Below are 14,734 nucleotides of genomic sequence, written 5' to 3'. Positions count from 1 at the left end.
TTACTACCCCATAAGGGTTCAGAACGACTGAGTCAGCATCCTACTATCATACTGTTACTAACCCATAAGGGTTCAGAACCACTGAGTCAGCATCCTACTATCATACTGTTACTACCCCATAAGGGTTCAGAACCACTGAGTCAGCATCCTACTGTTACTAACCCATAAGGGTTCAGAACCACTGAGTCAGCATCCTACTATCATACTGTTACTACCCCATAAGGGTTCAGAACCACTGAGTCAGCACAAATGCTCTCCATCCAACCTCACTGAGCTCGAGCTGTTTTGCAAGGAGGAATGGGAAAAAAATTCAGTCTCTCGATGTGCAAAACTGAAAGGGACATACCCCAAGCGACTTACAGCTGTAATCGCAGCAAAAGGTGGCGCTACAAAGTATTAACTTAAGGGGGCTGAATAATTTTGCACGCCCAATTTTTCAGTTTTTGATTTGTTCAAAAAAATTGAAATATCCAATAAATGTTGTTCCACTTCATGATTGTGTCCCACTTGTTGTTGATTCTTCACAAAAAAATACAGTTTTATATCTTTATGTTTGAAGCCTGAAATGTAGCAAAAGGTCGCAAAGTTCAAGGGGGCCGAATACTTTCGCAAGGCACTGTATCTGTCTAGATTGGAGCTGTTGCTGCTAAAATACAATGAATAATTTTCATTCTGAACTGGAATAAACTGATTGATCACACATCACACAGATGTAGACTAGAAAACACACACAGTCCTAATGAGAGGTGAAGCTCCAACAAGCAGGTCTATTCTGGGCTCAGTTTTAAGGACATTACCTCTATATCTGGTAATGTCCTTAATAATGTACGTTCAGAGACAGGCAGCAACATGGAGGAGTCCAGCTCTGAACCCCTAACTCTCTCTCTCTCTCAAACAAACATCTCTGATTCTAAACTAGTTGTAGGCCTATCTTTTGTAATGTAGTGCCGTTGTACCCCTACATTATTAGTGTACCTAAGGGGACAGAGAGGTATTATAAACATACCTAAATTGACAAAAGAGGTGCTGGATGCCTACCTTCGGTAACAGAGATATGCTATAAGCCTACCTTCGGTAACAGAGATATGCTATAAGCCTACCTTCGGTAACAGAGATGTGTTGGAAGCCTACCTTCGGTAACAGAGATATATTGGAAGCCTACCTTCGGTAGCAGAGATATATTGGAAGCCTACCTTTGGTAACAGAGATATGTTGGAAGCCTATCTTCGGTAACAGAGATATGTTGTAAGCCTACCTTCGGTAACAGAGATGTGTTGGAAGCCTACCTTCGGTAACAGAGATATGTTGTAAGTCTACCTTCGGTAACAGAGATATGTTGGAAGCCTACCTTCGGTAACAGAGATATATTGAAAGCCTACCTTCGGTAACAGAGATGTGTTGGAAGCCTACCTTCAGTAACAGAGATATATTGGAAGCCTACCTTCAGTAACAGAGATGTGATGGAAGCCTACCTTCGGTAACAGAGATATGTTGGAAGCCTACCTTCGGTAACAGAGATATGTTGGAAGCCTACCTTCGGTAACAGAGATATATTGTAAGTCTACCTTCGGTAACTGAGATATAGTGGAAGTCTACCTTCAGTAACAGAGATATATTGGAAGCCTACCTTCAGTAACAGAGATATGTTGGAAGCCTACCTTCGGTAACAGAGATATGTTATAAGCCTACCTTCGGTAACAGAGATATGTTATGAGCCTACCTTCGGTAACAGAGATATATTGTAAGCCTACCTTCGGTAACAGAGATATATTGTAAGCCTACTTTCGGTAACAGAGATATGTTGGAAGCCTACCTTCGGTAACAGAGATATATTGGAAGCCTACCTTCGGTAACAGAGATGTGTTGGAAGCCTACCTTCGGTAACAGAGATATGTTGTAAGTCTACCTTCGGTAACAGAGATATATTGGAAGCCTACCTTCGGTAACAGAGATATGTTGGAAGCCTACCTTCGGTAACAGAGATATATTGGAAGCCTACCTTCGGTAACAGAGATATGTTGTAAGTCTACCTTCGGTAACAGAGATATGTTGTAAGTCTACCTTCGGTAACAGAGATATGTTGGAAGCCTACCTTCGGTAACAGAGATATATTGGAAGCCTACCTTCGGTAACAGAGATATGTTGTAAGTCTACCTTCGGTAACAGAGATATGTTGGAAGCCTACCTTCGGTAACAGAGATATGTTGGAAGCCTACCTTCGGTAACAGAGATGTGTTGGAAGCCTACCTTCGGTAACAGAGATGTGTTGGAAGCCTACCTTCGGTAACAGAGATGTGTTGGAAATCTACCTTCGGTAACAGAGATATATTGGAAGTCTACCTTCGGTAACAGAGATGTGTTGGAAGCCCATCTTTGCAAACTAAATGGCGCTCTAGGTCTACGTAACTTGACAGAGTTATAATACGCAAACATAATCTAACATAGAGGTATTATAAACCTACCTAATGTGACATAGAGCCATTATAGACCTACTTAAGGTAAAATATATGTATTATAAGCTTTGATTATATAGTGGTATTATAAACCTACTTAAGGTGACATAGAGCCATTATAAACCTACTTAAGGTAGAATAGATGTGTTATAAACCTACTTAAGGTGACATAGAGATAGCTGTTATAAACCTATGTAAGGTAACATAGTGATGTTATAAACCTACATATGGTGACAGAGGTGTTATAAACCTACTTAAGATAACAGAAGTGTTATAAACCTACTTAAGATAACAGAGGTGTTATAAACCTACTTAAGGTGACATAGAGCTATTATAAACCTATGTAAGGTAACATAGTGATATTATAAACCTACATATGGTGACAGAGGTGTTATAAACCTACTTAAGATAACAGAGGTGTTATAAACCTACTTAAGGTAAAAAAGGTGTTATAAGCCTACTTAAGGTAGAATAGGTAGAATATATGTGTTATAAACCTATGTAAGGTAACATAGTGATATTATAAACCTACATATGGTGACAGAGGTGTTATAGACATACTTAAGATAACAGAGGTGTTATAAACCTACTTAAGGTAAAAAAAAAAGGTGTTATAAGCCTACCTTCGGTGACGTAGTCTCGCAGGAAGCTGTGGTTGACTTTGGAGCTCTCGGTGTCCTCCCCCATTGAAAGCAAAGGAAGGGGGATCCGACCTGGACCAATCAGAGCTCTCTCTCCCCTCCCAGGCTCTGCCCATACTGCTGGGGCCTAGCGCAGTGGCCTGGGGCAAGGCATCGTGGGATATGGAGGGGCGGAGGAATAGAGAGGATAGAGGGAAGAGAGGGAGAGGTGTGGTGAGGATGGAGAGAGAGAGAGGGGGAAGAGAGGGAAGGAGTTTGGTGAGGTGTGGAGAGGGACGGAAGGGTGAACAGGAGAGGGGGTGGAGAGAGAGAGAGAGAGAGAGAGAGAGAGAGATTAGGTAGAAAAGGATGAGAGGGGAGGGGACCTGAGAGAAGGTGGATCGCCCACACACACTCCCACAGCACGCGGCGTGACCTCTGATAAAAACACACACCACTACACACACCACTACACACACCACTACACACACCAGGCCAGCAAGAGAAGTCCCGAAACAATGAGAAATCCACTGATATGCTGTTAGAGAGAGTCGTCCATTTGTCTGCCTGTGACTGTGTGAGAGAAAGAGAGGGAGAGAGTAGCACTCCTCCGTGATAATATCCACTGCGCTGCAGTATTTCCTTGGTAACAAACAGGAACAGGAACTGTAGCAGTAGTGGTATTTCCTTGGTAACAAACAGGAACAGGAATTGTAGCAGTAGTAGTATTTCCTTGGTAACAAACAGGAACAGGAATTGTAGCAGTAGTAGTATTTCCTTGGTAACAAACAGGAACAGGAATTGTAGCAGTAGTAGTATTTCCTTGGTAACAAACAGGAACAGGAATTGTAGCAGTAGTAGTATTTCCTTGGTAACAAACAGGAACAGGAACTGTAGCAGTAGTAGTATTTCCTTGGTAACAAACAGGAACTGTAGCAGTAGTAATAGTAGCAGGAGTATTTCCTTGGTAACAAACAGGAACAGGAACTGTAGTAGCAGCAGTAGTATTTCCTTGGTAACAAACAGGAACAGGAATTGTAGCAGCAGCAGTAGTAGCAGGAGTATTTCCTTGGTAACAAACAGGAACAGGAATTGTAGTAGCAGCAGTAGTAGCAGCAGTATTTCCTTGTTAACAACAGGAACAGGAACTGTAGCAGTAGTAGTTCTTGGTCTCAGAGTGTGGAAGTCCTTGAAGGAGAGCGCAGGAGAACAGGATCTCTGCTACTCGAGGAAGAGGAGGAAGAGGAGACAAGGCCTCGACACACCTTCCTACGTTCTGCCTGTCGGCTTGTTTTGCCTGCCTGTCTCTCTGCCTGCGTGTCGGTCTGCCTGTGTGTCTCTCTGCCTGTCTGTCTGTCTGCTGCTGCTATGTCCTCTGTACTGCAGTGTCACTGAGCAGGCAGGCAGGCAGGGGCACGTGTGTCTCTGTGTGGAGAGGAAAGGAGAGAGAGAGAGAGAGAGAGAGAGAGAGAGAAAGAGAGAGAGAGAGAGAGAGAAGGGTGGCGGGATGAGCGAAAAGGAGAGAGGGAGAAAGCGAGAGTAGAGGATGCTGTGGGTCTGTCGCTGCAGCCTCTTTCCAGCTTAGCCAACCAGAGCACAGCTCTCAGTCACGACTCCGCCCACTGCAGGTGATGAGAGGGAAGTGACCGGCAGAGGGAACAGTGGAGAGAACGAGAGGAGAGGAGGAGGAGGAGAGAGAGGGAGGTCTGAATACCCATACCAGTGTACCACATACTTCAATTGCATACTATGCACTCATCGTTGCGTACTATTTAGCACGAAGCGTTTAGCAAATGTTACGCAGTAGCGGCTCCTGATTGGCTGAGTAGGTGGGGCGGGGCCGAGTGCGAGTGGATTTTTCCAAATTCAACAGACATGCATCATGTTAACCAGCCTGATTATAGCTAATTTCCAATTAGATCAATGTCTCTAAACTGTGAATAGAATAGCAATGGAGTTATAGACCTCCTCAGGCTGGTTATAGACCTCCTCAGGCTGGTTATAGACCTCCTCAGGTTGGATATAGCCTCCTCAGGCTGGTTATAGACCTCCTTGGGCTGGTTATAGACCTCCTCAGGCTGGTTATAGACAGACTATCACATTCAACCTAATAGAGTTATAGACCATCTCAGGCTAGATATAGACCTCCTCAGGCTGGTTATAGACCTCCTCAGGCTGGTTATAGACCTCCGCAGGCTGATTATAGACCTCCTCAGGCTGGTTATAGACAGACTGTCACATTCAACCTAATGGAGTTATAGACCTCCTCAGGCTGGTTATAGACCTCCTCAGGCTGGTTATAGACCTACTCAGGTTGGTTATAGACCTCCTCAGGCTGGTTATAGACCTCCTCAGGCTGGTTATAGACCTCCTCAGGCTGGTTATAGACAGACAATCACATTCACCCTAATGGAGTTATAGACCTACTCATGCTGGTTATAGACCTCCTCAGGCTGGTTATAGACAGACAATCACATTCAACCTAATGGAGTTATAGACCTACTCAGGCAGGTTATAGACCTCCTCAGGCTGGTTATAGACCTCCTCAGGCTGGTTATAGACCTACTCAGGCAGGTTATAGACCTACTCATGCTGGTTATAGACCTCCTCAGGCTGGTTATTGACAGACTATCACATTCAACCTAATGGAGTTATAGACCTACTCAGGCAGGTTATAGACCTCCTCAGGCTGGTTATAGACCTCCTCAGGCTGGTTATAGACAGACTATCACATTCAACCTAATGGAGTTATAGACCTCCTCAGGCTGGTTATAGACCTCCTCAGGCTGGTTATAGACCTCCTCAGGCTGGTTATAGACAGACAATCACATTCACCCTAATGGAGTTATAGACCTACTCATGCTGGTTATAGACCTCCTCGGGCTGGTTAAAGACAGACTATCACATTCAACCTAATGGAGTTATAGACCTACTCAGGCAGGTTATAGACCTCCTCAGGCTGGTTATAGACCTTCTCAGGCTGGTTATAGACCTACTCAGGCAGGTTATAGACCTACTCATGCTGGTTATAGACCTCCTCAGGCTGGTTATAGACCTCCTCAGGCTGGTTATAGACCTCCTCAGGCTGGTTATAGACAGACTATCACATTCAACCTAATGGAGTTATAGACCTCCTCAGGCTGGTTATAGACCTCCTCAGGCTGGTTATAGACCTCCTCAGGCTGGTTATAGGCAGACTATCACATTCAACCTAATGAAGTTAGAGACCTACTCATGCTGGTCATAGACCTCCTCAGGCTGATTATAGACCTCCTCAGGCTTGTTATAGACCTCCTCAGGCTGGTTATAGACCTCCTCAGGCTTGTTATAGACATCCTCAGGCTGGTTATAGACATCCTCAGGCTGGTTATAGACCTCCTCAGGCTGGCTATAGACCTCCTCAGGCTGGTTATAGACCTCCTCTGGCTGGTTATAGACCTCCTCAGGCTGGTTATAGACCTACTTAGGCTGGTTATATACCTACTTAGGCTGGTTATAGACCTCCTCAGGCTGGTTTTAGACCTCCTCAAGCTGGTTATAGACCTACTTAGGCTGGTTATAGACCTCCTCAGGCTGATTATAGACAGATGGAGATCACAGACATGGTAAACGCTGCAGATGTTGTCTCAATGGGAAATGACCTTTATGGACTACCTGACTTGACCGAAAGGAGACATCTATAAACAGGTGATTATAAAAACACATGGACTACCTGACTTGATGGAAAGGAGGCATCTATAAACAGGTGATTATAAAAACACATGGACTACCTGACTTGATGGAAAGGAGGCATCTATAAACAGGTGATTATAATAACACATGGACTACCTGACTTGATGGAAAGGAGGCATCTATAAACAGGTGATTATAATAACACATGGACTACCTGACTTGTTAGAAAGGAGACATCTATAAAGAATAAACAGGTGGTTATAATAACACATGGACTACCTGACTTGATGGAAAGGAGACATCTATAAAGAATAAACAGGTGGTTATAATAACACATGGACTACCTGACTTGATGGAAAGGAGACATCTATAAAGAATAAACAGGTGATTATAATAACACATGGACTACCTGACTTGATGGAAAGGAGACATCTATAAACAGGTGATTATAATAACACATGGACTACCTGACTTGATGGAAAGGAGACATCTAGAAAGAATAAACAGGTGATTATAATAACACATGGACTACCTGACTTGATGGAAAGGAGACATCTATAAAGAATAAACAGGTGATTATAATAACACATGGACTACCTGACTTGGTGGAAAGGAGACATCTATAAAGAATAAACAGGTGATTATAATAACACATGGACTACCTGACTTGATGGAAAGGAGACATCTATAAACAGGTGATTATAATAACACATGGACTACCTGACTTGATGGAAAGGAGACATCTATAAACAGGTGATTATAATAACACATGGACTACCTGACTTGGTGGAAAGGAGACATCTATAAAGAATAAACAGGTGATTATAATAACACATGGACTACCTGACTTGATGGAAAGGAGACATCTATAAACAGGTGATTATAATAACACATGGACTACCTGACTTGGTGGAAAGGAGACATCTATAAACAGGTGATTATAATAACACATGGACTACCTGACTTGATGGAAAGGAGGCATCTATAAACAGGTGATTATAATAACACATGGACTTACTGACTTGATGGAAAGGAGACATCTATAAACAGGTGGTTATAATAACACATGGACTACCTGACTTGATGGAAAGGAGACATCTATAAAGAATAAACAGGTGATTATAATAACACATGGACTACCTGACTTGATGGACAGGAGACATCTATAAACAGGTGGTTATAATAACACATGGACTACCTGACTTGATGGAAAGGAGACATCTATAAACAGGTGATTATAATAGCAGGTGATTATAAAGACCTGTGTTATCCCAAACCCCGTGTTATCCCAAAACCCCATGTTACCCCAATCCCCATGTTACCCCAAACCCCATGTTACCCCATGTTAACCCAAACCCCATGTTACCCCAAACCCCATGTTACCCCATGTTACCCCAAAACCCATGTTACCCCATGTTAACCCAAACCCCATGTTACCCCAAACCTCATGTTACCCCATGTTACCCCAAACCCCATGTTACCCCATGTCACCCCATGTTACCCCAAACCCCATGATACCCCATGTTACCCCATGTAACCCCATGTTACCCCATGTTACCCCATGTGACCCCATGTTACCCCATGTTACCCCAAACCCCATGTTACCCCATGTTACCCCAAACCCCATGTTACCCCATGTTACCCCATGTAACCCCATGTCACCCCATGTTACCCCATGTTACCCCGTGTTACCCCATGTAACCCCATGTTACCCCATGTTACCCCATGTTACCCCATGTTACCCCAAACCCCATGTAACCATACAGGCTGCATATCTTTAAAGTTATATATCTGGAAAACTTGATTGCTGACAAGCAAAACATTTAGGGACGATATCAACAATGGACTAATGAAACAAATACCAGAAGATATTTAGAGGTGGTTTTCCTTTTAGGTTTACCATCACATTTTATACATCGCTGCTTTCCTGACCATCGATTTGAAAACACAAAACTGACCTGAGATCAGCATGTAGGGTCAGCTTCATCCTACTCCTATTTTAAAACACAAGACTGACCTGAGATCAGCATGTAGGGTCAGCTTCATCCTACTCCTCCTATTTTAAAACACAAAACTGACCTGAGATCAGTATGTAGGGTCAGCTTCATCCTACTCCTCCTATTTTAAAGCACAAAACTGACCTGAGATCAGCATGTAGGGTCAGCTTCATCCTACTCCTCCTATTTTAAAGCACAAAACTGACCTGAGATCAGCATGTAGGGTCAGCTTCATCCTACTCCTACTCATATTTAAAATACAAAACTGACCTGAGATCAGTATGTAGGGCCAGCTTCATCCTACTCTGTCCCCCTGGGTTGCTCTCTCCTCTCCCGGCCTCAGCTCTGGAGCTCAGAGAGACCATCTGCATGGCATTGACATAAAGATCCATGCTGCTCACCCTGTTCACTCTCTTCTGCCTCCTGGTGGTCTAGTGGGCCTACAGTCACATGAAGATCCATGCTGCTCACCCTGTTCACTCTCTTCTGCCTCCTGGTGGTCTAGTGGGCCTACAGTCACATGAAGATCCACGCTGCTCACCCTGTTCACTCTCTTCTGCCTCCTGGTGGTCTAGTGGGCCTAGAGTCACATGAAGATCCATGCTGCTCACCCTGTTCACTCTCTTCTGCCTCCTGGTGGTCTAGTGGGCCTAGAGTCACATGAAGATCCATGCTGCTCACCCTGTTCACTCTCTTCTGCCTCCTGGTGGTCTAGTGGGCCTACAGTCACATGAAGATCCACGCTGCTCACCCTGTTCACTCTCTTCTGCCTCCTGGTGGTCTAGTGGGCCTACAGTCACATGAAGATCCACGCTGCTCACCCTGTTCACTCTCTTCTGCCTCCTGGTGGTCTAGTGGGCCTAGAGTCACATGAAGATCCATGCTGCTCACCCTGTTCACTCTCTTCTGCCTCCTGGTGGTCTAGTGGGCCTAGAGTCACATGAAGATCCATGCTGCTCACCCTGTTCACTCTCTTCTGCCTCCTGGTGGTCTAGTGGGCCTACAGTCACATGAAGATCCACGCTGCTCACCCTGTTCACTCTCTTCTGCCTCCTGGTGGTCTAGTGGGCCTAGAGTCACATGAAGATCCATGCTGCTCACCCTGTTCACTCTCTTCTGCCTCCTGGTGGTCTAGTGGGCCTAGAGTCACATGAAGATCCACGCTGCTCACCCTGTTCACTCTCTTCTGCCTCCTGGTGGTCTAAGTGGGCCTACAGTCACATGAAGATCCACGCTGCTCACCCTGTTCACTCTCTTCTGCCTCCTGGTGGTCCAGTGGGCCTACAGTCACTGAGACAACACATGCTGGCCCCTGGAGACCCCTCCCATTGAGTCAGTCAGGAAGATATCAGGCTGGACCAGAAGATCTGGAACAATAAGAGAGAACAAGAAGAACCTCTTCAACTAGTTTCCTATAGATGATGACAATAACATCAGCATGTAACAGTGCCAGCCACGCTCCATCACAGGGCAACATGAGTAGTGGGCCTACAGTCACTGAGACAACACATGTTGATATCAGGCTTAAGATGGACGTCTGGAACAACAGGACAGAAATAGAAAACGTAGCTCCTCAACTTTTTTATTTTATTTTATTTCACCTTTATTTAACCAGGTTGGCCAGTTGAGAACACCTTTATTTAACCAGGTTGGCCAGTTGAGAACACCTTTATTTAACCAGGTAGGCTAGTTGAGAACACCTTTATTTAACCAGGTAGGCTAGTTGAGAACACCTTTATTTAACCAGGTAGGCTAGTTGAGAACACCTTTATTTAACCAGGTAGGCCAGCAGAGAACACCTTTATTTAACCAGGTAGGCCAGTTGAGAACACCTTTATTTAACCAGGTTGGCCAGTTGAGAACACCTTTATTTAACCAGGTAGGCTAGTTGAGAACACCTTTATTTAACCAGGTAGGCTAGTTGAGAACACCTTTATTTAACCAGGTAGGCTAGTTGAGAACACCTTTATTTAACCAGGTAGGCTAGTTGAGAACACCTTTATTTAACCAGGTTGGCCAGTTGAGAACACCTTTATTTAACCAGGTAGGCTAGTTGAGAACACCTTTATTTAACCAGGTAGGCTAGTTGAGAACACCTTTATTTAACCAGGTAGGCCAGTTGAGAACACCTTTATTTAACCCGGTAGGCTAGTTGAGAACACCTTTATTTAACCAGGTTGGCCAGTTGAGAACACCTTTATTTAACCAGGTTGGCCAGTTGAGAACACCTTTATTTAACCCGGTAGGCTAGTTGAGAACACCTTTATTTAACCAGGTTGGCCAGTTGAGAACACCTTTATTTAACCCGGTAGGCTAGTTGAGAACACCTTTATTTAACCAGGTTGGCCAGTTGAGAACACCTTTATTTAACCAGGTTGGCCAGTTGAGAACACCTTTATTTAACCAGGTAGGCAAGTTGAGAACACCTGTATTTAACCAGGTAGGCAAGTTGAGAACACCTTTATTTAACCAGGTAGGCTAGTTGAGAACACCTTTATTTAACCAGGTTGGCCAGTTGAGAACACCTTTATTTAACCAGGTAGGCAAGTTGAGAACACCTGTATTTAACCAGGTAGGCAAGTTGAGAACACCTTTATTTAACCAGGTAGGCTAGTTGAGAACACCTTTATTTAACCAGGTAGGCAAGTTGAGAACACCTTTATTTAACCAGGTAGGCCAGTTGAGAACACCTTTATTTAACCAGGTAGGCCAGTTGAGAACACCTTTATTTAACCAGGTAGGCCAGTTGAGAACACCTTTATTTAACCAGGTAGGCCAGTTGAGAACACCTTTATTTAACCAGGTAGGCCAGTTGAGAACACCTTTATTTAACCAGGTAGGCAAGTTGAGAACACCTTTATTTAACCAGGTAGGCAAGTTGAGAACACCTTTATTTAACCAGGTAGGCAAGTTGAGAACACCTTTATTTAACCAGGTAGGCAAGTTGAGAACACCTTTATTTAACCAGGTAGGCAAGTTGAGAACACCTTTATTTAACCAGGTAGGCAAGTTGAGAACACCTTTATTTAACCAGGTAGGCAAGTTGAGAACACCTTTATTTAACCAGGTAGGCAAGTTGAGAACACCTTTATTTAACCAGGTAGGCTAGTTGAGAACACCTTTATTTAACCAGGTAGGCAAGTTGAGAACACCTTTATTTAACCAGGTAGGCTAGTTGAGAACACCTTTATTTAACCAGGTAGGCAAGTTGAGAACAAGTTCTCATTTACAATTGCGACCTGGCCAAGATAAAGTGACTACTAAAGATAACTACTTTCCCTCATTTAGATAGGACAACAACATGACATGTGACCGTGGAGATCAGTAGAGACATTCACTGAGAAAAGCATTCTGGGATATTTAAGTTAGGAGGTGGTGATGTGATGTGGTCATGTAACAGTGCCAGCCACCCTCCCTCACAGGGCAACATGAGTAGTGGGCCTACAGTCACTGAGAACGTGGAGATGAGTAGAGACATTCACTGAGAAAAGCATTCTGGGATATTTAAGTTAGGAGGTGGTGATGTGATGTGGTCATGTAACAGTGCTAGCCACCCTCCCTCACAGGGCAACATGAGTAGTGGGCCTACAGTCACTGAGAACGTGGAGATGAGTAGAGACATTCACTGAGATAAGCATTCTGGGATATTTAAGTTAGGAGGTGGTGATGTGATGTGGTCATGTAACAGTGCTAGCCACCCTCCCTCACAGGGCAACATGAGTAGTGGGCCTACAGTCACTGAGAACGTGGAGATGAGTAGAGACATTCACTGAGATAAGCATTCTGGGATATTTAAGTTAGGAGGTGGTGATGTGATGTGGTCATGTAACAGTGCTAGCCACCCTCCATCACAGGGCAACATGAGTAGTGGGCCTACAGTCACATGAAGATCCACGCTGCTCACCCTGTTCACTCTCTTCTGCCTCCTGGTGGTCTAGTGGGCCTACAGTCACATGAAGATCCATGCTGCTCACCCTGTTCACTCTCTTCTGCCTCCTGGTGGTCTAGTGGGCCTACAGTCACATGAAGATCCATGCTGCTCACCCTGTTCACTCTCTTCTGCCTCCTGGTGGTCTAGGGAGACACAGCACCAACTGTCAGACATTAATAAGAGTCAGACATTTACTGTCACGGCTGAGTAAATGTCTTCACCTTGTAGTACAGGTGGTGATGTGATGTGGTCACGTAACAGTGCTAGCCACCCTCCCTCACAGGGCAACATGAGTAGTGGGCCTACAGTCACTGAGACCGTGGAGATGAGTAGAGAATTTCACTGAGATAACACTAAAATACAAAAGCATTCTGGGATATTTAAGTTGCATTTGATTCCCACTGAAGAGCTAAACAGTCACTGTTTTGCAGAGGAAGTTGTATGAATGAAGGAAATCAGATGAATATCAATGATAATATCTTTGTTATTACCTGAGCAGATCACTGTGAGTCCACCGAAAGAGTTCATGTGTTCTTCAACATTCCCTCAGTGAAGGTTCAGATCCCATAACAGGAAACTCCAAACCCTCTAGTGATGTTTCCAAGTAGTTCTGAAACAGTGGAGCCACAGCACAGCTGTCTACACACTACTACAGCTGCAGGCATCCTGGCCAGGCCCCAGTCTTCAGCTCCCACTGTCCTGGTCGTACCACTGCACAGCACAGCTGTCTACACACTACTACAGCTGCAGGCGTCCTGGCCAGGCCCCAGTCTTCAACTCCCACTGTCCTGGTCGTACCACTGCACAGCTGTCTACACACTACTACAGCTGCAGGCGTCCTGGCCAGGCCCCAGTCTTCAGCTCCCACTGTCCTGGTCGTACCACTGCACAGCACAGCTGTCTACACACTACTACAGCTGCAGGCGTCCTGGCCAGGCCCCAGTCTTCAACTCCCACTGTCCTGGTCGTACCACTGCACAGCTGTCTACACACTACTACAGCTGAAGGCGTCCTGGCCAGGCCCCAGTCTTCATCTCCCACCGTCCTGGTCGTACCACTGCACAGCACAGCTGTCTACACACTACTACAGCTGCAGGCGTCCTGGCCAAGTCCCAGTCTTCAGCTCCCACTGTCCTGGTCGTACCACTGCACAGCACAGCTGTCTACACACTACTACAGCTGCAGGCGTCCTGGCCAGGTCCCAGTCTTCATCTCCCACCGTCCTGGTCGTACCACTGCACAGCACAGCTGTCTACACACTACTACAGCTGCAGGCGTCCTGGCCAAGTCCCAGTCTTCATCTCCCACCGTCCTGGTCGTACCACTGCACAGCACAGCTGTCTACACACTACTACAGCTGCAGGCGTCCTGGCCAGGCCCCAGTCTTCAGCTCCCACTGTCCTGGTCGTACCACTGCACAGCACAGCTGTCTACACACTACTACAGCTGCAGGCGTCCTGGCCAGGCCACAGTCTTCATCTCCCACTGTCCTGGTCGTACCACTGCACAACACAGCTGTCTACACACTACTACAGCTGCATGCCAGTCTTCAGCTCCACCGTCCTCCACTCTCCCTGGTCGACAGCATAGCGACTGCCTCCTCCCTCCAGCCTCACATCATCAAGCTCTGAGAAAAGAAAAGAGAGAGACAGTAATCTTACTATTTACTCAATAAAACACACCTATATTGTCTCTCATATTCTTCACTCCAGGTGAGAAACAATGTTGACTGAGTGACAAACTGTTTCTTACCTGAGCAGGTGAGTCCAACAGCATTACCAGGTAGGCAGGTGTTGTTCTCTCTGTCTGAGCTGTCACAGTCCAGGAGAAGGGACTCATTGCCTTTACACTGGAACTCTTTATCCCAGGTCTGACCCTCACCTTCTCCATAGAGTCCCCCCCCCCCTGTAGAGCTGCAGGAGCCCCACAGCCAACATCCCTACAGACTACCTCTGCATCCTGCCGGTCAAAGTCAGCTTCACACACTGAGGCCCAGGACTGATTGGACTTCACCTCCACTCTCCCAGAGCAGAGACCAGCTCCATCCACAAGCCGCACAGA

At 45.4% G+C, this 14,734-nt stretch overlaps 1 protein-coding gene and 1 long non-coding RNA gene across 2 annotated transcripts in view; both read right to left on the bottom strand.

The window, feature by feature from the left end:
• The window catches only part of LOC110517086 (serine/threonine-protein phosphatase 2A 55 kDa regulatory subunit B gamma isoform), a 33,165-nt gene extending 28,699 nt beyond the window's left edge, over positions 1 to 4,466 (bottom strand). Inside the window, exon 1 of the mRNA XM_090188203.1 lies at positions 3,077 to 4,466. Within this exon, the coding sequence (XP_090044329.1) occupies positions 3,077 to 3,140 (64 nt within the window). The 5' untranslated portion in view covers positions 3,141 to 4,466. The remainder of the gene's footprint in view (positions 1 to 3,076) is intronic.
• A 4,522-nt stretch (positions 4,467 to 8,988) lies between these two features.
• On the bottom strand, positions 8,989 to 14,734 carry LOC149980651 (uncharacterized). The gene is made up of 3 exons (XR_016483979.1): positions 14,426 to 14,734; positions 13,165 to 14,300; positions 8,989 to 10,109 (listed from the first exon to the last, which is right to left on the bottom strand). It is a non-coding gene; the product is annotated as an uncharacterized LOC149980651 (long non-coding RNA).

The sequence above is a fragment of the Oncorhynchus mykiss genome, chromosome 10 (assembly GCF_057628025.1).
Source record: "Oncorhynchus mykiss isolate SJ-2025 chromosome 10, ASM5762802v1, whole genome shotgun sequence".
NCBI lineage: Eukaryota > Metazoa > Chordata > Actinopteri > Salmoniformes > Salmonidae > Oncorhynchus > Oncorhynchus mykiss.
This window is presented reverse-complemented; position numbering and strand designations above follow the sequence as displayed.